Source organism: Rhinoderma darwinii, chromosome 4, assembly GCF_050947455.1.
Source record: "Rhinoderma darwinii isolate aRhiDar2 chromosome 4, aRhiDar2.hap1, whole genome shotgun sequence".
Taxonomy (NCBI): Eukaryota; Metazoa; Chordata; class Amphibia; order Anura; family Rhinodermatidae; genus Rhinoderma; species Rhinoderma darwinii.
In genome coordinates, this window is record NC_134690.1 from 28306986 (window position 1) to 28330320 (window position 23335).

General features: G+C 41.9%; 1 protein-coding gene across 3 annotated transcripts in view; it reads right to left on the minus strand.

The window, feature by feature from the left end:
- The window catches only part of CLIC5 (chloride intracellular channel 5), a 161415-nt gene that overhangs the window by 68086 nt on the left and 69994 nt on the right, over positions 1 to 23335 (minus strand). For all 3 annotated transcript variants that reach the window (XM_075863831.1, XM_075863833.1, XM_075863832.1), the window contains exons 2-3: positions 4146 to 4255; positions 3472 to 3597 (exon numbers count right to left, since the gene is read on the minus strand). In XM_075863831.1, the coding sequence (XP_075719946.1) occupies positions 3472 to 3597; positions 4146 to 4255 (236 nt within the window). The remainder of the gene's footprint in view (positions 1 to 3471; positions 3598 to 4145; positions 4256 to 23335) is intronic.

A 23335-nucleotide genomic window follows, 5' to 3' on the forward strand; every position in this document is an offset into this window, starting at 1 on the left:
AAAAGGTAATCGCTGAAATTGAGAAGGCCGGCTTTACAATTAATCCCCGTTAATATGCTTTGGGATTTCAGGAAACAAGGTATCTTGGATTTATTTTGGGTAATGGTAAAGTAAGGCCAGAAATTTCTAAAGTCTGAGCCATTCAATCTGCTAATATTTCAACCACAAAAAAAAGAAGGGAGATATTTTTTGGGTCTCATTGGATACTACAGACAGTTTTATTCCAGAATTTGCTACTATAGTTGCTCCCCTAACTGACCTAACAAAAAAACAAAAACCAGAGGACGTGGTATGGACAGGAGAATGTGAACTAGCTTTTAAGCAAATAAAGGAAATTTTGTGTAACGAGCAAGTTTTGCAAAGCCCAAACTTTGACAAACTATTTATTGTACAGACCGATGCGTCCGAGGTTGGACTTGGTCAAGAGATTAATGGTGAGGAGCACCCTATTCTTTATTTAAGTAGGAAACTTTTACCCCGTGAACAAAGGTATTCCACCATAGAGAAGAAGGGCTAGCAATTAAGTGGGCTTTGGATGCGTTGCGTTACTATTTACTGGAAAATCCCAAGCTTTACATAGCTATATGTAAAGCTTGGGATTTTCCAAAAGGACAAACAAACCTTGGTTGAAGAAATGATTCAAAGTAGTCTGAGAAGAACTCAATATCTTCAGTCCCGTGTGATCAGGTGCATCGCTGGGTCTCCTAAGTGACCCAACCATGCAGCACTAGCAGCCAGGGGCGTCACTAAGGTCTTAAAACTTCAGGAGCAATAGCCCCAATACATATGTCACCCTCAAAAAAATGTGTGCATGCATGTATATGTGTGTATAGGTATGTGTGTGTGCATATATATATATATATATATATATATATATACACACACACACAGACACAGTCGAGGTCCATTATTATGACTACCATCTAATATCCAGAGTAACCGCCGTGTGCAGCACGGACAGCAGCTAGATGGGCTGGGAGTGATCAATAAGGTGCTGGTCGGTGGTCTCCAGTATCTGGAGCCTCGCTGACTGCAGAACATCCCACATTCACTGGAGGGTGCGTGGGGGGGGGTCCATAGAGCGAACACGACGATCGAGGTCCCACAGATGCTCAATTGGGTTCAAGTCTGGTGAATTAGGGAGCCAGGGAAGTACTTGGAAGTCTTGGTCGTTCTCTTCCAGCCACTGTCGGACATTTCTAGACGTGTGACATGTCGCATTGTCTTGCTGGAAGATTCAATCTGCCCCAGGGAAGACAACCAGCATGTATGGGGGGATGAGATCTGCAACTATGGATTCATACCCAAATCAGTTCAGAGCCTTCCAGAAGGATGAGTGGCCCAGAGAATGCCATGAAAATATTCCTCAGACCATAACGCTGCCGCCACCAGCTTGTGTTCTTCCAGCAATGGTGGCAGGGTGTTTGTTCTCTGATGTTTCTTACCTAACACGCCAATGTCTATCTGTTTGATGAAGCGGAAAACGTGTCTCATCGGAGAAGGCAACTCTTTGCCAATAATCGGTCCAATTCCGATACCGCCGTACAAATTAAAGCGATGCACCTTTGTTTGCATAGGAGCGGTGACCACCTGTCTGCGGACCTGTTGTTTTAGACACACGTCTGGTGGTCCCCTGGTTTAGTTTCACGGTGAGCTGCTCCACTGTAGCGTGTCTTTCGGCCCTCGTGGACCTTTGTAGCCGACGTTCACCTCTCACATCAATGGCACTTGGTGCTCTGCCGCTTCCACGTCAGTTATTCCCAACGGTGCCATTTTTCCACTCACGATACACTTTCACCACAGCAGCACGCGAACAGTTCACAAACTGCGGCGTGTGAGAAATACCGACACCCTTGGCCCGAAAGCCAATAATCATCCCTCTTTGCAACTCTGATAAATCGCCCCTTTTACACATGGAAACAACGAGTGATATGTGATTAGACAGCATATTGCACACCATATATACCCACCAAGCCAGCCAACGACACATCACTTCCTTCATGGACTATGCGCTGCAGACCTCGAAAGTAGGAGGTGGTCATAATAATGTGACTCGACTGGGCATATATAGGAGACCGCATATTTGTAGCACTAAGGCCCTAAAGCTATGGATAGGATTAGGTACAGTGGCTCAGTAGACAGTATTACACATGATAGGATTAGATATAGGGCCCGGCTCGCTGACATTGTGGCTCCAGCGCTGGACCCAGGAAAGGTAAGTATAATAATTGTTTTTCTTTCTTATGTGTTACTAATTGTTTGTGCGTGTTTTTTACAGGTTCGGTTGTTGGACTACGTCGAATTCGAGGACTACTTTGATGACAAAGTTTTTTTCGTTCCCAATAAAATGGTTAACGAGGTTTGTGTGGGTTTTTTTTATTTCAATCAAATATTCTTTCTATTTTTTTAAACTTTTTTACTACTGCCTTAGTAATGACTGCTGGCTGATTGACAGCGTCCATTACTAAGGCGGGGCTTAATGTTAGCCGGTGAGAAGGCTAGCACTAACCCATTAATATTACCCCGGTACCCACCGCCACCAGGGGTACCGGGAAGAGTCGGGTAGGATCCAGTACCCCACCATCTGTATTGATGGACGGGCACTGGGGCGACCGCAGGCTGGTATTATTAGACTAGGAAAGGCTAGAAACATTGGCCCTTGACATCCTGGTAATGCTAGACTACTGCTGCTGCTATGTTGTGTCTGGCTGATTATGAAAAATGGGGGGACCCCAGCACAAAAAAAAAAACTCCATTAGTAACACATGTTTAGGCTTAGATACAGGGCCCATCACACATGTATTTAAGCCAACCACGTGTTATCCTGTCTGATGGGCCCTGTATCTAAGCGTACTACATATTAGGCTTAGATACAGCGCCCCAGCACACAGTAATGTTATACTTACCATCCTCTTCAGCTCCGGGTGCGGCGGAGGTCCTGACGGCATCCAGCATTGCGATGTTGTGCGCGGCGCATAGCGTTGTGACGTCATGACTTGAAGAGACGTCAGGGCCTCCGCTGTGCTCAGGAATGAGGAGGGTAAGTATACTGTCTTACTATAGTAACGAGGGTCAATGTAGTTTGTTTCATAGGCCCCAGTTACTAAAGTAACTTTAAATAGACTTGGTGCGGGCGGCCATGGCCCCCCTGGCTTCAGGGCCCGGTTGCAACTGCGAACGCTGCGATCCCTAGAGCTACGACACTGCATGTAGTCCAACATTCCCTACCAATGCTTTCCACCATTTTTTGCAGAGCTAGCACCTGGGTATTGATGGCATATCTTCCAGTATCTGGTGTCCTGGTGGTCCCAAGTATATAAAATTATTGGAATTTTACTGCATATTTATTCAAATAATATAAAGTCAACTAGTTACCCAATGAAATGTAGAATATCTAACAATACTAAATGAAGAACACAGTCCCAGTATCTTTTATGTGTCATGAAAAAAGTTTTATTGCATGACAGTTACCTTGGTGGTGCCAGCGACTCCTCCAGGAATTCTTCTATTTTGTTGATGTCTGTTTTTACCTCTCCATTATAGGTCAGGAAGGGCGGGTGTGTGCCTGGGGCGAGGTTGTGCAGGTCGGCTGGCTTTCTATAATATAGAAAAGATATTATAAAAGAACCTTATAACGCCGTTCAGTTCATGTTACATTCACCAAAGGGGAAGGGGCATAAAAAAAAACAATTTGTTCCCATTTTGTACCATGTCATTGATAAATCAAATTTGTAAATCGACTCCTATGAGCAAAATCCCCAATTGGTCCAGTAGCTATGGCTATATGACAACATTGGTGGTCATCCAACTGTAGCGGAAAGCATTGAGTGGTTCTAACAGTTGAGTTTAATGTGACTGAAATGCAATGGTGGCACAGGGTGGCACATTTCCCTGTGATTTACCTGAGGACATATGCATGAAGTATACTTGTAACTTGTAAAAAAGTCAAGACAGAGCGTCATGGTAGAAATGCAGATCCATTGACCATTCTCCATAGACATAGTTCTCCGGCCTTACAGGAGACATATGGAATATAGACAGTATAGACCCCTTTATCTCCTATGTCTCCCATTATAATAAACCTGCCGGTGACAGAATACTTGTGTTTGACTCTTGACTCTGGAAAATAATGGAAGGCTCCTTACCTCTTCAGGTCAACTGTGGTTACATTGAAGACAACTCCTTTCAGCCAAAGGATCATGAAGAGGCGCTGAGAGAAAGGACAATTTCCGATACTCTCTCCATCACTTCCAGCCTGGAAAATAAGACACAAGAATGCTCAATAATCTCATAATAAACGAAAAATAAGTTATATAGGATTTACTACTGATTTCTGCGGGTCCGGCTGACCATATAATGTACATGGGGTGTCCTGGCTCTACCCTGCTGGCTAATGTTGGGGAAAAGAAGGATCCACATATTGGTTTACAACATTCCTGATTATTTCTTCTAATGGGAGATAAGCCGCCACCAAAGATGTCTGGCAGCCACTTATTCCCCTCTTCCCATTGAGTACACATGCTCGGCATATGTACAGTTAGGGGTATGGGGGGATTGGGAGGAATAGCTCTTGGCCAACAGGTATATAAATTCTATGGCCACCTTTACTCTTAGCTTATACTCCTCTTCCTATTGAAATAAACACGCTAAGCCACACAGCTACTTTACAGGGAAGGGGACCCTTAGGTGTATGGTTAGCTAGAACTCCATATGGCCTAGAGTTATTTATCTATAAATTCTCTGTTTAAGGTTAGTATCACTGAGATTTGAGTTCTGACCAATGACTATTAATGGGATAATCCATAACTACATCTAGGAAAGAATAATAACTTTACGCCGTATGTCTGTCTTCAATATTCAGCCCATTTCCTTGCAAAACATTTCAGCATTTCCAATGATATGTCAGTCATCAGTGACAAGTCTACAGGGTGTTGCCACCAAAGACAGATCAAATTCAATAATATTTAACTTTTGTTTTTCATGAGTATTTTAAGCTACCTGTCAGACATATTTTTCTTCCTTTTTCAACATTCCCACCCTTTCCTCCAGGAGAAAGTGGTAATGCAGGAAGGGAGTAGGTACATTGTGACAGGAGGGTCTGTACATGAATGAATGCACACACTCCACTTAAAGGACCTTTCACTTCTCCTGAATTTTCTATTTTAGTAAATACTTTCATTCCCCATAAAATCTGGAACATATTTTCTTATAACTCTGTATTGTGCTATTCCTCTGTTATTCTTCCTATAACATTTTGAATAAATTGACAACTGGGTGTTACCATTCCCTTTTTCAAAGGGGTGTGTCCCTACAAATGCTCACTCTGTCACCGCTGATTGGACATTGTCAGACTGTGTAGGGACACAACCCCAACTGGTAACACCCAGTTGTCAACTTATTCATACAACAGAGGAATGGCACAATGCAGAGTTCTAAGAAATGCTGCTCTAGAATCGTTAATTCATGGAGAACACAATTATTTACTAAAACAGACATGTCAGGAGAGGTGACCGGTCCTCTTTAAGTCATAGACAACCCCTATAGATTTATACACCCACTAAACCTACACAACAAGATGTGAACAAACCATGTGGTCATTCCTGTATCATCTATGGTAGTAGTTTTGGCATCCATGGGGGCTATGCTGGCCCTGTCTCTGGTACATATATACTGTATGATCAGAATATTTGTAGAGCATTTTGTAGACCCCAGAGAGGTAAATCTGTTACTGATTGTAGTTATTATTGTGGGTAACAATTAATGTAAGTCATTTGTACAGAAGTAGAGTGAAGCTACTAATCTATAGACCCCGGATAGAAGGTTAATGATGTCACCATCAGAGCCATAGCTAAGCATTCCTTCACCTGGAGCAAAGATTCAGTTTGTGGCTCCAGTCATTGTTCTATATACACTGGCCAAGGCAGAGTGGGTTGTTGGCGCCATTCTTGCACTCAGCACTTGGTGCACATACTCCACCAGATCCCCTAGCTATGCCCCAATCACAACGTAGGTGTGGTGATGTCACTTTCTATGAAAGCAGCACTCCACCCATAGCCTCAGATGGGAATCCACCTTTATGCCAAGGTTTATACTAGAGGCATCAAGAGATACAAACCTCACTGTGAACAAACGGCACCCCACAAAGAATGTCTTTGGGCACTGTCTAATTTTATAACCACTCACTGTGCCCATGATTGTCTTCAATGCCCAATCTGCAAAATGAGCTCTAACTATCTTATAGTACTAAGGTACTCTTATGTGGCTGAGAAGTTGTAGGGCCCCCTTAGATACCTGGGCATGGGTGAGACAGTAACTACAGCACCCATTATAGTTACATGTAGCACAGTAATGATCTCTATGTAAGCATCAGCAATAGCAATGTCAGAGGAATGGGCGACCCTCTATTGTTTCAGGTTTGTTTAGCCTCCCACTAAAGGATGAATACTTGTATAGCATAAAACAGAAGATGGCGTGTAATTTGTGACATGCAATGCCTTGTACAACTATGCAAATAGAAGCGCAAAATTGTTGCATCATTATGTAATACTAACCCCCCAGATACCCCCATTGGGAATTGTCTGTTTCCTAAAAAGCTGGGTGACAGCCAATATTGTTACTATAGCTGCGGTCCAGGGGTTGGCACCCCATGCTGTTCACTAGACAGGGTAATAATCCATACAGCTAAATTGTAGTTAAATGGCAGAACTATTAGTTATAACCCAGACAAAGATATAACTAAGAAACAATGAAAATACATTTGTCACAACCTGATATAAGATTACGACGCATGGTGGTGATTTTCTGGGGGAAATAGTCCCTAACGTCCACACTGTGTGACTTCATATAGAGAACACCTACATAACCACTGAGATGCAGCCACACAAAGAAGGATGGTAGTCAAGGGTTGAAAGTTAACCTCGCAGTGAAACACAAACCACAGCTAAATTATTCATTGAAATTCCAATACTTACAAGAGGAAAAGCTGCTGCAGTTGCAGTTTGTTATGGTGCAGCCTTCTTCCCAGCACACGCTACCTTCACACATTGCATATTATACACTTATAATGTATGGACAACCAATAACACCACACCTGCTGATGGATCCCTGAGAGAACGACTGGAGTTAATCGTTACGATGCAGCCTGCACTGCAGAAATGTTAACCAACCGGATTCTGTGTCTTGAGGATGTAACATTGGTGGTCTATTCTGCAGTCAGACCCTTTGTTCTGCTGATCGTTGGGGTCCCAGAGGTTGGTCCCCTGTAGATCACACAATGATGGCATACCTTACAGTGAGATCCACTGCCGCTTTGTTTTTCTGATCAAGGAAGTCCCGGTGGTCGACCCCCATAAATCACACACTAATGGCTTACCTTGTAGATAGGCTATCAATATTACTTCTTTGAAAATGACTTCAATGATGTGGCTATAGCTGGCCATATAGGATGCATTTCAGACGGCCTTTTTTTGAGCGACTTGTGGTGCATGCCCTTTGTGCAAATTTTTTTTTACTTTTCTCAGCATTCACCAGTTTTGAAATGCGAAGGTTACGCGTGGGCATGGTTTAATGGAAGTGGTCCTGCTCGACAAATTTATTAATACTATAGTCAGAAAATTAACGTTTTGACGCAAACCAATGCCTGCTTGGAGCAGGCGTAAATGTCATTTTCTGACTTTAGGACAGTCCAAAATGCGCCAATTTTTATTAAGAGGCACCTTTAAATAAATGTAGTGCAATTAATTCAAAAGATAATTTTTTTTAGACTGACAGTTGAAAGGTCAGTCTTAATAAATGTGGGCCAATGTATATTAGAAAGTTGCAGAAGTTTTGATTTAACAATAATGGTTTATTTTCCAAAAAGTATACAACCCCTTTAGGAAGAAATACAGCCACTAAATGTGATTAAAGAGCTTGTAAAGATCTCTACACAGTTGTTAGATAGATAGATAGATAGATAGATAGATAGATAGATAGATAGATAGATAGATAGATAGATAGATAGATAGATAGATAGATAGATAGATAGATAGATAGATAGATAGATAGATAGATAGATAGATATGAGATATGTGATAGATAGATAGATAGATAGATAGATAGATAGATAGATAGATAGATAGATAGATAGATAGATAGATAGATAGATAGATAGATAGATATGAGATATGTGATAGATAGATAGATAGATAGATAGATAGATAGATAGATAGATAGATAGATAGATAGATAGATAGATAGATAGATATGAGATAGATAGATAGATAGATAGATAGATAGATAGATAGATAGATAGATAGATAGATAGATAGATAGATAGATAGATAGATAGATAGATAGATGATAGATAGATAGAGAACTGGGCCCTGAATGGTGCCAGATTATCAAACATTCTGAATTATCGGAGAGTCAAAGAAGAATAAATACAAATAATCCAATAAGGAAATAGAACACAGACCAATATACAATCTGCTACCGTTTTAATCAATCAGAGGAGTCTCATAAGATTTATCTGTCTTCTTGAAATTGCTGGATTATCAGAATTCCTGAACCATTGGATGCCGGAATAAAGGAATTTTAATAATTCAAAATGAACTTCTGCAAGTGTGGGATATAAAGTGAGGAAAGTCATAACCCCCCTCCTCCAAACATCGAGCGACCACTAGACGCAGAACAGACTGTCAATTCCTTCCCTGATATTCAATCTCATGTGTTAGAATTAATCTTCCCCATTCAGGCAGCAAAAGCAAAATGAAAGGAGTAACACAATATGCAACTGGATAAACAAAGAGGATTACGCGTCCAGAATATACACGGGCACAATGGAAATCATGTGGCCGCGGCTTTGCTACGCCTGGGCTTTTATCTGCTCCATTGTCTGCGGACAATATACAGGTACTGTCACAACTGGCTGCAGTGTTATCAGATACAACGTAACTAGAACCCCAGCCCCAGTGTGATCCACAGACGGCTACAATGTGACCACTCGTATATTGTAGCAGTACAGATTACACTGCACTAAGGGTGGTGACATGGCCAGATTTTCCGGGCCTCAACGAGCGCCGATCTACGATATAGCACGTGCAGCAGCGCTCGTTTAAATTTACATGGAGCCATGGTTGGTATGTATGGGAACAAACGATTGTTGACGGCCGTTTACACGCCCTGGTACAAGGCCCCAAGTACTCAAACTAAGTGGCCTGGCAATCAGAGCGCATCTAAGGGCTCATTCAGACGATCGTATATAGAGTCCGTGTGACGGGCGTTAAAACAACGGCCGTCACACGGACTCATGTATTTCGATGGGGCCGTTCAAACGACCGTTGTTTCAATGGAGCGGGTGAACGGTCCGTGAACAAATAGGACATGTCCTATTTTACTGCGTGTCACACATCCCTCCATAGACTCTAGTCTATGGGGGATCCGTGACAACGCGCCCCGCACGGGTGTACCTCAGATGTGAAAAACTGACGTTTTTCATGTCCGAGGTTAGCTACACTCGTCTGAATGTAGCCTAAGGATCCACCATCTGATAGATAGCATAGACCCCTCTTTTAGCTCCATGTTGACTTCTGCCTGATGTTTATATTGGAATGGATAACTTGATGCTTTCTCAAATGTTTTGATGCTGTTGGCGTTCAATCCGTCAATTAGGTGAGCGTCTAATCTTTAGTGATGTCACCATGTCTGGTGCCATAATGATGTTACAGGGGACCAGGGTGGTCTCCGGCCACTCCAGATAAGACCCTTAAAAAATGAGGTTCCTCCTCCCCATGACCGATTAATGTCTAGAATTCAGTCCTCCAACGCTGCCCTGGAAGAGATCAATCATAGAGGGCAGAGACTGGCACAGAAAGAGTTGGCTACAATCAACCAATTGCAGATTGGCTTCTGAAACATCAGTACCATGACTGGTCTGTAGTCTTTGCCCTGTTCTGCTGAAGGACTGTTGACACGCCCACCAGCACCAGTATTCTACCAACAGTATCGGGAGACCAAGTGCAGGGAATTTAAACACCCCACAGCAGATACTGCAACTCCCTAATATAAGATTCCAACTGACAACAAACTCCTAAATGTTTTCTACTTTGTAAAGGGACGACTCAGGTTTTTTCACCACCAGATGGAAATATTATTGTTTAATCTGGCCTCATGCCTGACACGTTAATAAAGAAGTCATCACAAGATTCCCCAGCCCTGTGATACATTCTTATAGACGCTTGTGGGAGGTATTTTCTTCTTATGTATGCAAAATTCTCTTGTAATCAGCAGTTGTCCATGTAATATCGGCCTACAGGAGTATGGGACATATTGACATTTGCATTTGATCAGACATTGCTCCCTCCTTATATTCCTTACAGGGGTATTCCCATCCCATATCCAGAACATACGCCATAAAGGTTTCATACTGTCGAATGAAATCCCACCTCTGGGACCCTCACCTGTTGAAGGAGAGTCCCATTTCTTGGCCAGAATGAACAGCAGTTATAAAGAGTCTCTGAATGAGGAATGGAACTGCAGGTGCCGGGTGATACCCCCTACAAATACGTGATGATGTGGCCAGCCGGCCCTACCCTAAAAAATGTGTAGAGGGGATAAGGTTAGAGGGCAATGGGGAGCATTTACTATAAATAAGAACACTGGAGATTGGTAGGTAGTGGAAGGAGGGAGGCAGGGGGCAATTAAATTAATAATAGTCCATTCAAGCTGAAAGTTAGGCACTAAAAATGAGGTGGTGGGCATATTCTGAAAGTGCTGAGTTGGGAACCAATCTTGCCCCACCCCTGATCAGGAGTCACGTCTATTGCTGTTCTGGAAGGGTCCGTTAGGTTTTCTGTGGATATGTGTAAAAAATGTGCAGCATTATTTTTCTTACCACATCTGAACATGGCCTAAATGTTTCCAGCACTCCATGGTAAACTACAGCTACATCATAAAATCTACTCTAGAAAAACAATTGTAGTCGTTTTATACAATATATCAAGTATACTCAATACCTATGAAAGATTGCAAGGACAAATAGTATATCCAAAGAATAAACAACACATAGCACAAGTAATGTACCTATGACAGTATAAAACAAACTTTATTTATAATGCACATAACAGCAAATTGGCCATCACAAGATAAAAACAATATTTCACACGTTAAAAAGGAAAGTGTGGAGAAACAACGTGAATAATCCATATAAGATGCTAGCACAATGTAAGCATCATATGATGTGGTACAGTACATAAATCTACATAAAAGAATGATATATCATAAGCCAAATTATAAAACAAGAAGAGGAAGCCGTAAATGTATTATACACCTAGCCACAAGGCACAAAATTGTGCACACCTATACAGAATACAGGGCTAGGGCTAAACAATCAAACCCAATCAGGCCCTACTTCATGGGCTAAGAGAACTGTACAAACCCGTGGATTGCATGGTGGATCATGCACGAATTAGCTCCTCACTAACCGCCCCCGACGCGCGTTTCGCCGTCAGCTTTCTCAAGGGGTACCGCGAAACGCGCGTCGGGGGCGGTCAGTGAGGCTCTATTTCGTGCATGATCCACCATGCAATCCACGGGTTTGTACAGTTCTCTTAGCCCATGAAGTAGGGCCTGATTGGGTTTGATTGTTTAGCCCTAGCCCTGTATTCTGTATAGGTGTGCACAATTTTGTGCCTTGTGGCTAGGTGTATAATACATTTACGGCTTCCTTGGCTTATGATATATCATTCTTTGATGTAGATTTCTGTACTGTACCACATCATATGTACCACCTCCAACACAATCTCATTCCCAGGGGTCTGCGTGTCCAGGTGTTTCCATCGTTCCCCATTGAGGATGAGGTTTTCACATCCTCGTGGGAGAACAATTGCAACGCCTGTTCCCGTAAAATGATGGATCTGCTCATTGACCTTAACACCAAGTCACTCAACACCATGGATGTGGAGCTGGAATCCATCCAAACACGTTTCAAGTCGGAAATGTCTAGGGAAAATCTTGAGATTTTCAATGGCCATTTGGAACAACAATGTACCACATGGGAAAAAGAAATCGAGTCAATCAAAATCAAGAAATTGATTCGTGATCATGATGATTATACCCAGAAACGGATGTATAGATGGAACCGCCGTACACCAAATTTGATTGTCAGCCGTTCTCCATCTATCTCTTCCTTATCATCTCTCAGCGATCAGTATGACATGACTACACGTAACACGGGTCCAGGACGTATCAGCACTAGACAGAAACGAAAAGTCAACTATAGTAATTCCGTATATCCGAAAAGGAGGGCTAATAGAGGAGTTGATTACAATTCCAGACAAGCGCACTCTAACCCAATCTTGGAACCCAATTTGGGTCACCAACACCTGAAGGTAATAAACCTCTCTAAACACTCACTTACTTCCAGTGATATGTCTCTGTTGGAAAGGGGGTTGACTTTTTCCCCCGCTTCTTCTTTTGACCATTTCTCAGCAGTAAAAGATTTACAACTATTCGGCAGATCCCTGATTTTTAAGAAGTGGTACTTTAGGGAGGAGGACAACATCTTTACAACTTCACAAGAAAAAGAGACTTTGCGTGCGTTGGAAGAATTACTCAGCCAAGAAGAATGTACGCCTAAAGGTAAGATACCGGAGTGTGTGAAGAATAAGTCCACCAAATTTCCCCCTCTTTCTATCTGTCCAGCAGTTGACTTATTCGTGAAGCTTGTCTCCAAAGAATGGAGTACGATATCCAATAAAATTGGCCATGATAATCTGAACCGACTTGAGAGAAAAAGCCTTGATAAAATAAAAGCCTGGGACGATGTGATAGTGAAACCGGCGGATAAAGGGGGCAATGTAGTTCTCTGGCCACGTCAATCGTATGTTCATGAAGCTAATCGCCAATTACGAAATGCCATTTGCTACCAAAAGCTTACTTTCAACCCCCTGTCATCTTTCAGATTGAAATTTCAGAAGATTCTGCAGGATGCTGTGGAGAATGGTACAATCACGAAGTCCTTATGCGACTCATTATACGTACCGGAACCTACCATACCAACAATGTACCTTTTGCCTAAGATTCACAAAGATGCAAAGAACCCGCCAGGTAGGCCCATTATTTCAGGCACTGGGGGTCTTACTGAAAAGGCATGTAAATGGATCGATTTTCATTTAAAACCTCTGGTTGAGTGTCTTCCATCCTACCTACGTGATTCGGCTGATTTGCTGTTAAAGATTGAGGGGATTCATCTGGATCCAGACCACCTACTGGTCACATGCGATGTTGAGTCCCTTTATACCAGCATTCAGCACAGTGATGGCTTGCATGCAGTGAAAAGTTTTCTGCAGATGAGTGACATTGAGAGTGAGATTTCTCAACTTATTCTATCACTCTTAGATTTTACACTCAAACATAATTTTTTCACTTTTAATGGTTCGTTTTTCCTACAGCTCCAGGGGACGGCTATGGGGGCAGCTTGTGCACCCTCATATGCCAATTTGTTCCTGGGGCTGTGGGAAAGGGACCTTTTCCTGTCGGATCATGGGCCATCAGTGAGCCGTGTCCCCTTTTGGGCACGGTTCATTGATGACATATTCATGATCTGGCAGGGTACTTCTGATGATCTCCTCTCATTCATTGATTTTTTGAACTGCAACTCGCTTAACATTAAACTTACATGCAAATGGAGTCACTCTAGCATTGACTTTTTGGATATCCTAATTAAAAAAGATGGTAATGGTCTCTTACAGACAGATCTTCATCGGAAGGATACCTCTACTAATTCACTATTGCATGCCACCTCTCTACACCCTCGACACACCATTGATGCGATTCCAGTGGGTCAATTTTTGCGTACCAAGAAGATCTGTTCTACCGAGGAAGATCTCAAGTATCGCTTTGAGGAATTAGGAGACAGGTTTACTCAAAGGGGTTACAGTCAACGTAGTATACGCATGGCCCGGCATCGAGCGTCAAAAGTCAATCGTCAACAACTACTTCAAGTTACCCCAAAAACTGGCATACAATCGAAGGTGAGATTTGTTACCACCTACAACTCACGGTGGACAGATATGCGCAGCGTCCTGAACAAATTTTGGCCCATACTGTTGACCGACCCTGTTCTGCTGAAGGTGCTACCTCATTACCCTGCCATGGCGCCGCGCAGAGCTCCCAATCTGCGCGATACCATGGTACGTAGTTACCTTTCACCTATTAAACCTGGTAAGGTTTTTGGCACCAAGGGGCCAAAATGGGGTTGCAAACCGTGTGGTGACTGCATTAGCTGCCCAAATGTAGAGCGTTCGGATAGTTTTGTGGATTCTAGTGGCAGTCACAACTTCAAGATTTGTTGGCCCATATCTTGTGGCACCAAGGGGGTCATATATTATGCCCTTTGTCCATGCCCCAAGATATATGTAGGTATGACTACCCGCGAGTTGCGTTTGAGGGTTAGGGAGCACGTCAGGGATATTGAAAATGCAAAAACCGCAGATATTATTGAACAGCTTAAGACAATCCCTAGACATTTCCGATTACATCATGCCTGTAATTCTAAGATGCTAAAGATTAGGGGCATTGATCATATCAACCTTGGTATGCGTGGCGGTGATCTTAAAAAACGTCTACTACAGCTTGAATGCAAGTGGATTTGGAGGCTCCAAACTATGCACCCCGCAGGTCTCAATGAGACCGCAGGGTTTTCATCATTTCTCTGACTGTCAGCAATTTTTAGTGGTGTTGGATTCTATTATTGTTGTACATAAAGGATCTTGTGTGTCTTTGTGATCTTAACATTTTGTATTTGTTTTTTACAGATTAGACTTTCGATATGAGTTATTTTTCTCATTATATCTGGATCTTTTGTTCTCCACTTCTTGGGATGTCGCTGTACATTATTACTGATTTTGTCTCCTTATGATATGTACTGACCAATCAGCATGCAAATTTATCTCTGTGAATATTCATGTCATTCTTTTGCCAAACATAACAATAAGTGTTTTATTACTGTTTACCCATGTAAAAAGATTTTTATAATGACATCTGTATATGAATAAACACATTATTTATCATGTACCTATTGCACATCATTATGCACTTTTTCAAACAACACAATGTTTTCTTTTTACATTATGGATTTATGGTCCAATTATGATTCAAGTGTTCCTCACATCACTTTTTTGTTCCTTCACTTTTTTCACTTTCATTCATTCATCTTTTTCACCTTGTCATTGTCACTTCCATTATTAATTACATATAAATTTGCACCTTCATGTACACTGCACTCATTCATTCATTCATTCCTCCTCTTATTTCTCTCGTCTATTCAAGTTCTCACTTATGATTGTTGCACTTATGTTACTTTTGTGATACATCCTTTACAATAATGTCTTATGTACATATGTCTTTTTGCAGTAGGGTCACATTTAACTTCCTTCATTGGCGCTTTAAACCTTACTAGGGATCACGGTTGCTGTTTACAAACATTGTGTATCCAGGGTTACTCACTCTCTCGCTGCATCGCTCCCTCTGATTGGTGTTCAGGTGGTCGGCCTCCGTTTCGCCGCTCGTGACGCGCCGGACTCCGGACCCACGTGACCGCGTCTATTGACGCGGTGACGTGTGTCCGGCTCCGGCCCCTCGTGATCGGCGCTTCCGGTAGGCGCGGCCATTTTGCTTTCACCTCGAGGAAGCGATCGGTAATTATGTGGCATTATATTATTATTACGTTGTTACATCTGGGATCTCTGATAAGGATACCTTCTGATTGGTCAGCATTTCTCTATAAGAAGTGGAACATACATTGTTCAATGCTACCCCCAGACGAAGGCAGTTGCGCCGAAACGCGCGTTGGGGCAGACATCTCGCTGTGAACTCTTAACCTGGGCTCTCAATGGGTATGTGTATTGTCATTATTCATTGTGACTATCCTTTATATTTTATACTTTAGCATTGCCCATGGTCTTGCGGCGCTGTTATCACGTACTTTGAGTACTCTTACCTTGACCATTGTATAGGATATATATTTCTATTTTCTTGTACTCATTATAACTTATATACGGCTTGCCGACATATTTAGTGCCAGGTTAAGCCATTTGGTTTTTAGTATTTTTTGTCTATTCAGACTGCATTTATTACACCAAAATTGCATGGCTTGTATGTCTTTTTTACCTGTTGGTTTATGGATTCTTTTTTAATCATTGTATATTCATGTGTTATTCTCAAATAAAGTGTTTTCTTATTTTTCTACATATTCAGTCTTTTGGCGTCCCTTTCTTTAGGTTATATATTTATGCTTTGGATGCTTTATGGGTATACGCCCTAGGATCTGGCTCATATTTGAATACATGCTTGCTGATGGCCGCACCTTACTTTTTCTGAGCCATTTCAGATCCATGCTGTGTCTTTTGGTTATAATACACATCATATGATGCTTACATTGTGCTAGCATCTTATATGGATTATTCACGTTGTTTCTCCACACTTTCCTTTTTAACGTGTGAAATATTGTTTTTATCTTGTGATGGCCAATTTGCTGTTATGTGCATTATAAATAAAATTTGTTTTATACGGTCATAGGTACATTACTTGTGCTACGTGTTGTTTATTCTTTGGATATACTATTTGTCCTTGCAATCTTTCATAGGTATTGAGTTTCGTTTTGTGATTTGTGTGGACGCATAATTTTTCGGCGAATGCCAAGGGTCTACATATTGTATAGGTACTCAATATATCAAGTATAGACTTCTAAAGGAAAACCAGGTTCTGAAGCCATCGTTTATGAATAATGAGCTATGATGTCATCACTTAGTGAGCTGTGATGTCATCAGGTATAATGAGCAAATAAAAAAGAAGCTTGTGTAGCGTGAAACGGACGTAGGTTCATTCCACAACATACAGACCAAGATCTTGATTAATGAAGACGTTTTATTGCCTCAAACGGTGAGTGCCTCGATTTTTCTACCTTCTATAATAATGAGCAGATAACTAATTTCACCTCTTATAATTAGTACTAACCGACATCATGACTTTTCTGTTTAGCAATATCATCACTTATAATTGGTGAGTTCGGATGTCATCACTTCTAAATCTTGATTACTGATGTCATCAATTGTAAATAGTGTTTATCAATTATATCACTTAAGTTGTTCTGACATCAGGACATATAATTAGTGAGTGCTGGTTTATGATTAGTGATTGATGATGTCATTAGTTAAAATGAGTGATTACTGATGACATAGTGACTGATGACATCATCACTTCATGTGTCTATTAGAAGAATCCTCTAATAACAGGCCAAGCCAAATCCTTAGTGACTTCTATAACTAGGGTTATCATTTACAGTTGGGGCATACATTATCCCCCCGTAACGCAGTGAGCATATAGTAGATGACCTGCCCCAATATAATTCGAGTGCGGTCGATAATACAGGTCACATAGAGCAATACAATAATGTTATTTCTGGTGGCCACAGCAGCTGTCCCTACCTGTCCTTCCATTTTCTATTTGTAGAGCAGTATCTAGTGACAGAGTTATGTGATGACACATTGTAACCGCACGTCCTACTCCTCAGGGAACATTTAAGGTGCTTAAAGCCGTGTTAGTGACACCAAAATGTCACATGTATCATCTGACAAGCTTAAAAATAGTCCCTTAAAGCAGCGTCAGCTCTGGACCCCGGCTGGGGATGTATGCCACCAGGTCACGGCTGCTTGAGAGTAAGCGCGGTATTTCTGCTGCTCCCATGGCACTCCTGTATAATGATGCAATAAAGTCATGACGGCAATATGTGGAACTTCACACCATGTAGTCAACTGCAATAAACCGAGCTCAACTACATATTTATGTTCTGTAATAAAATCTGTAACATTTAAAGGACAAACATCTAAAAAAGTGTTTCTTACAAAAAACTGATTGATAAGTGATGCTTCATAAATTCTCGACTATATTTCACCAGATTTAAAGGGGCTGTCCAATTATTTCAACCCTGGGGATGTCCAATTATTAGGACATATATATAACCTGAGTGAAAAAGATGTTGCAAAAAAGTTCTTCACCTCAAAAGAGCTTAGCGCGACCACCATGTATTACACAGTAGCCTAATCATTTAAATGGGCACCATGTCATACCACATTTCTCCTGTAGTGGCCACTGCAGGAGAAATGTGTAGCCCTCATGATTCTTATGTCAATAACATTTGATTGCCAAGGGATTCCATTTGATAGGTCCTCATTTACAAAGTTTCCCTGTCCAGATGGGACAACCCCTTTAAGCTGGACATCACTCTAAAATTCTGGCGTTACTTCAATTAACCCAAATGTCCCCCTTCCCCCATGTCACACTTACAGGGGTCGAGGAAGCATAGGGACTTACACAGCATGCATTGAACTCAAAGGGAGCTGTATACACCTGTATGCAGTGAGTGGCAGATGAAAATAGATGCTATGACAGTGTCAACGCAACCTGGGGAAGCCTTTCGGTGCCAGGGCACCCTCTAGGGCTGCAGTAGTCACATGCCCTGCCTCTATTGCTCTTTTCATATCGCAGTGCAATAGATTGATATACAGATGAGTCCTTCCTTACTTTCCATCTTTCTCAACATATCCTGAGATGTGTGGCACGAGATGACCATCTTTGAAAATAATCATGATTTTGAAATACTCTGTCACGAGATGTCTATACTATACAGTATGTGTCTATGTGTGGCCACCCAGTGGTTGTGATGTGAATTGTACCCTCTCAAGGGTTTTGCTAGCATGTCGCGATATTGTATTGAATTGGCTCCATTAGTAATTGGAGTCCTTAACCAAATTCAAACAAATGTAAGTGTGGACAAATCTGTATTATTGCACAGTTCAGGGGCAATGCATGGTATCTGCTGTTTTAGTAACGTCTGATATATTACCCTCCTCCCAGGCTGATACGCCTCTCTTCACTTCCTCCGATTATCGTGACTGTATTCTGCAAATGATTTTTGCTTTGCTCATTTCCTTTATTAAATCTAACCAGAAAAACAATCCTATTGTTGCTGCATTTGATTTTCACACAACTCCCTGAAAGTATCATCCACAGGCCTGACCATCATTATATTATATTAAGAAGAACAAGTCTGTGGCCCTGATCAGCTTCAGGATGTTTGTAAAACCAGCGCCCATATATAATGATGATGCCAACTTTGCCGGGGACACGGGCATCACTCCACCAATTATCTCCAAGAGATGATGTCATTAAAATGCTCTTATTTTATACACCTGATCTGATCATCCCAAAACATTACAAAGAAAATCATCTAAAATCTATGCTACGGTAATATAGGAATTTTCAGACTATGGTAATTGACTGATCCGTCTGAAGGCGGCTGGAGGTGATGTCTGGTCATTCTCCCATCGCTCCGGTGAAGGACCCACGGGATGAAGTGATGGCACAGCATGACTTCGTGAGGTTACGCTGTGCTGTGACTAAAGCTGGACCGGAATGAAGAGAAGTATATGACGCTGATTGGTCAGCGTCATACACTTTTCTTTACAATGCCCACTTGGTTAAAGTTAAAAAAAAAAACGCCCAGTTGGGCTTTTACAAAAACAGCTGGGGTCGGAAAACATTCGGACCACAGCCGTTTAACTCTTTGATCGCTGTGGTCCGTGACCACATGTGGCATGTGACCACGTGTGGCATGATCAAAGGGAACTCCCCGTTTTGATGTCGTCATCGGAAACTCGGTTACGTGATCAAACACCTGGGAATCCCTCTGCAGTCAGCCCTGGCGACCTACAAATGACCCCAGGGCTGTCTGTTCAGTTTGCCTGCTGTTTGGGCACACTATGTGCTGCCCTAACAGCAGCCTGTGTCATAATGACAGATTATAATGTATTAGCATACAAGAGTATGCTAATACATTTTAAGTAAAAAAAATAAAGTTATAAATAATGTTATCCCTTAATGGGATTAAAAATATAAAAAAAAGTCATTATTTTTCATATATTTTATTGCCCCTACCTAAATAAAAACAAAAAAACCTACATATATGAGGTATCTAAACTACCGTAATTACCTAAAGAACTAATCTAATGGGTTATTTAGCGTGAAACGTGAACGGGATAAAAAATAAACAAGAAAAACTATGCAGAGAATCGCTTTTTTTTTTTTTATATATTCGCGCCGTAAAAATAATTTCTTTCTACCTCCAAACTATGAAAAAAAGTAATACAATTTCTCCTGCATAAAACAAGTGCACATACGGCCATGTCAATGAAAAAATAAAAAAGTCATGGCTGCTGAAAGGCAGAGAGGTAAAAACTGAAAAATGTAGCTGTGTGGACTCTCTTTACTTTTTTAGGCTATTGTTGTGTGTATCTTTTAAAATCATATCTGAATAAAAAACATTTTATTAGAAATGTTTGGTCATTTAAAGAGGTTCTGTCACCACATTATAAGTGCCCTATCTCCTACATAATGTGATCGGCGCTGTAATGTAGATAACAGCAGTGGTCTTTATTTAGAAAAACAATCATTTTTTAGTAAGTTAAGAGTAATTTTAGATTTATGCTAATGAGTTTCTTAATAGACAACTGGGCGTGGTTTTACTTTTTTACCAACTGGGCGTTGTAAAGAGAAGTGTATGACGCTGACCAATCAGTGACCAATCAGCGTCATACACTTCTCTCCATTCATTTTTAGCAGTACTCGCAAGACAGCGTGATCTCGCGAGATCACGCTGTGCAGTCACATACTCCCATATTAACTTTACCAAAGTGTCTTGGGAGTGAATAGACATCACCTCCAGCCAGAACACTATGACTATTCATACTCCCGACACTTCGGTAAGGTTTCTGTGTGAATGACAGCAAACGTGATCTCACGAGATCACGCTGTGTTGCGATTACTGCTAAAAATAAATGGAGAGAAGTGTATGACGCTGATTGGTCACTGATTGGTCAGCATCATACAATGCCCAGTTGGTAAAAAAGTAAAAACACGCCCAGTTATCTATTAAGAAACTCATTAGCATAAATCTAAAATTGTTCATAACTTGCTCAAAATTTATAGTTTTTCAAAATAAAAACCACTGCTGTGATCTACACTACAGCGCCGATCAGATTATGTAGGAGATAGGGCACTTATAATCTGGTGACAGAGCCTCTTTAACACTGGACGTTCGGATTGGTGTTTAAGTCATGACTTTGGTGCTTAACCCTTTATACGCTGGAGCGCATTCTCTTTGGTGTTATTAATTTTCCACCATTACTATACCACCCGGATATTTTAACACCACCTACGACTTATCGTAGGTGTTAATACATGTTGTTTCCTAGCAGCTGGGGGACTAAATACGGGTTAATACTGAATATTGCTGCTGGTGTGAGATGCCTCTTTCTGCCCTGCACTAATCACAGGGCAGGGGGAGGGTTATGCAGAGTAGGCAGGTGCCTAGGTGCCATTAAGGCCGGAAGGTGGGGGGGGGTGCATCATAGGATCTCCTTGACTACTGCTACACCTATCCTCCGGCATCCGGTCAGTCGGCTGAAATAAAGGCCCTGCTCTTAGAATAAAGTTAAGCCAAGACATTACATTAAAGGAGTTCCCCTGTTTGACTCCTATTGATAAACTGTTGACTGCACATCACAAACACCAATCCAATATATGACAATACTGTTAGACCCACCAAATGTCTCTGCAATTGGGTCTGTTAAGGATCTGCCAGGCACAGCTTCTGTATCCACGCCCATAGGTAATCAGTCTGCACCTGCTTCTATGTCTATGAGACTGACTCCATCTTCCACCACTCAGGATGGCAGGCTTAGGAGTGGGAGAGCCTATCACAGCCTGGCCAGACGGAGCTAGCTCCCGCCCTCTGTCTATTTATACCTGCCTTTCCTGTTCCTCCTTTGCTTGTGATTCTTCTGTTGGTTTCCTGGCCCTGCTGCAGCTTCTGGAACTATTTGACCCTGCTTCATATTGACCCTGGCTTACTGACTACTCTCCTGCTCTGCGTTTGGTACCTCGTACACTCCTGGTTTTACTTGGCTTGTTCACTACTCTCCTGCTCTGCGTTTGGCACCTCGTACTCTCCTGGTTTGACTCGGCTCGTTTACTACTCTTGTTGCTCACGGTGTTGCCATGGGCAACTGCCCCGCTTCCCTTTGTTCTGTGTTTCCTTGCCTGGTTGTCTGTCGTGCACTTACTGAGTGTAGGGACTGTCGCCCAGTTGTACCCCGTCGCCTAGGGCGGGTCGTTGCAAGTAGGCAGGGACTGAGTGGCGGGTAGATTAGGGCTCACTTGTCTGTTTCCTATCCCTGTCATCTACAACTCCTATGATATAGAAACACTTAAAGGGTATGTCCACTTTTTCAACCAACTTTTTTTTTTATTGCCCTAATGTATCTGAAATAAAAAATGACGCAGCATGGCGAATAATCTCCATAAAAATCTTCTATCGTTTTATGCATACAACTCCTTTGCAAACCAATGAAAAATGCTACATACCCTTTAAAGAGGTTTTATCACAAATAACTTTTAAGATACATCAATCAGACTTGCTACAAATGTATGATCAGTTGGAGCCTCCCCCCTCTAGGTCATGTGCTATAAGCAGTATTTTTATTATAAAACCCTTCATTACTGTGGTGGTTGGACCTGACCACCCCCCCCCCCCTTAACTTTAAAGGTATTGAAGCTAGAAGACACAAAGAGACTTCCGATCCTAAGTCTGACTTGTGATTTGGGCAAGTCTCATTATAGCCACCCCCACCCTCCACATAGACCATAAAGAGAAATTCCGTACTAAGTATTATACATGTCCCATCAGGGCACCTGCTTTCAATATGTCCTTACAGGGCATATGGACGTCATAGAAGGGGTACATTGCTCGGGACCCCCCTCAATTAGCCAGAACGGGGATCCACTACAAATATCAGCCCCGTTCTGGAGGACTCGGTTAGACTATGAATCACATAGTCGCCCATTAAGATAAGTTGCCGCCTGCAGCTTCTCCTAACAGCTGATCAGGTGGCGTTTTGGCGGCTGTGGACAACCCCTTAAAGTGCCCGTTTATTAAAAAAAAAAAAAATAATTAGACTTTCTTCCACTGTGTTACCATCTTGTGAGTGGGAAGGAAATTGACGACGGAACAACGTGCCCCACCATGATGCTCCCAACGGTTGTCACCATTTCCCGCGACACTCGCACTGTGCCTTGGGTGGAGTTGTTTGAGGGTGGAGATTTATTTTTATGCCATTCATACTCAAAGGAAACATAAGGTGTAAAAAGCAAATAATGGCATATGTGAGCAGTGGCTCCTACAAGATGAAATAGAATAACTGAAGACCAGTCGAGCGTTCTTAACCCTTTAGTGCCCAGA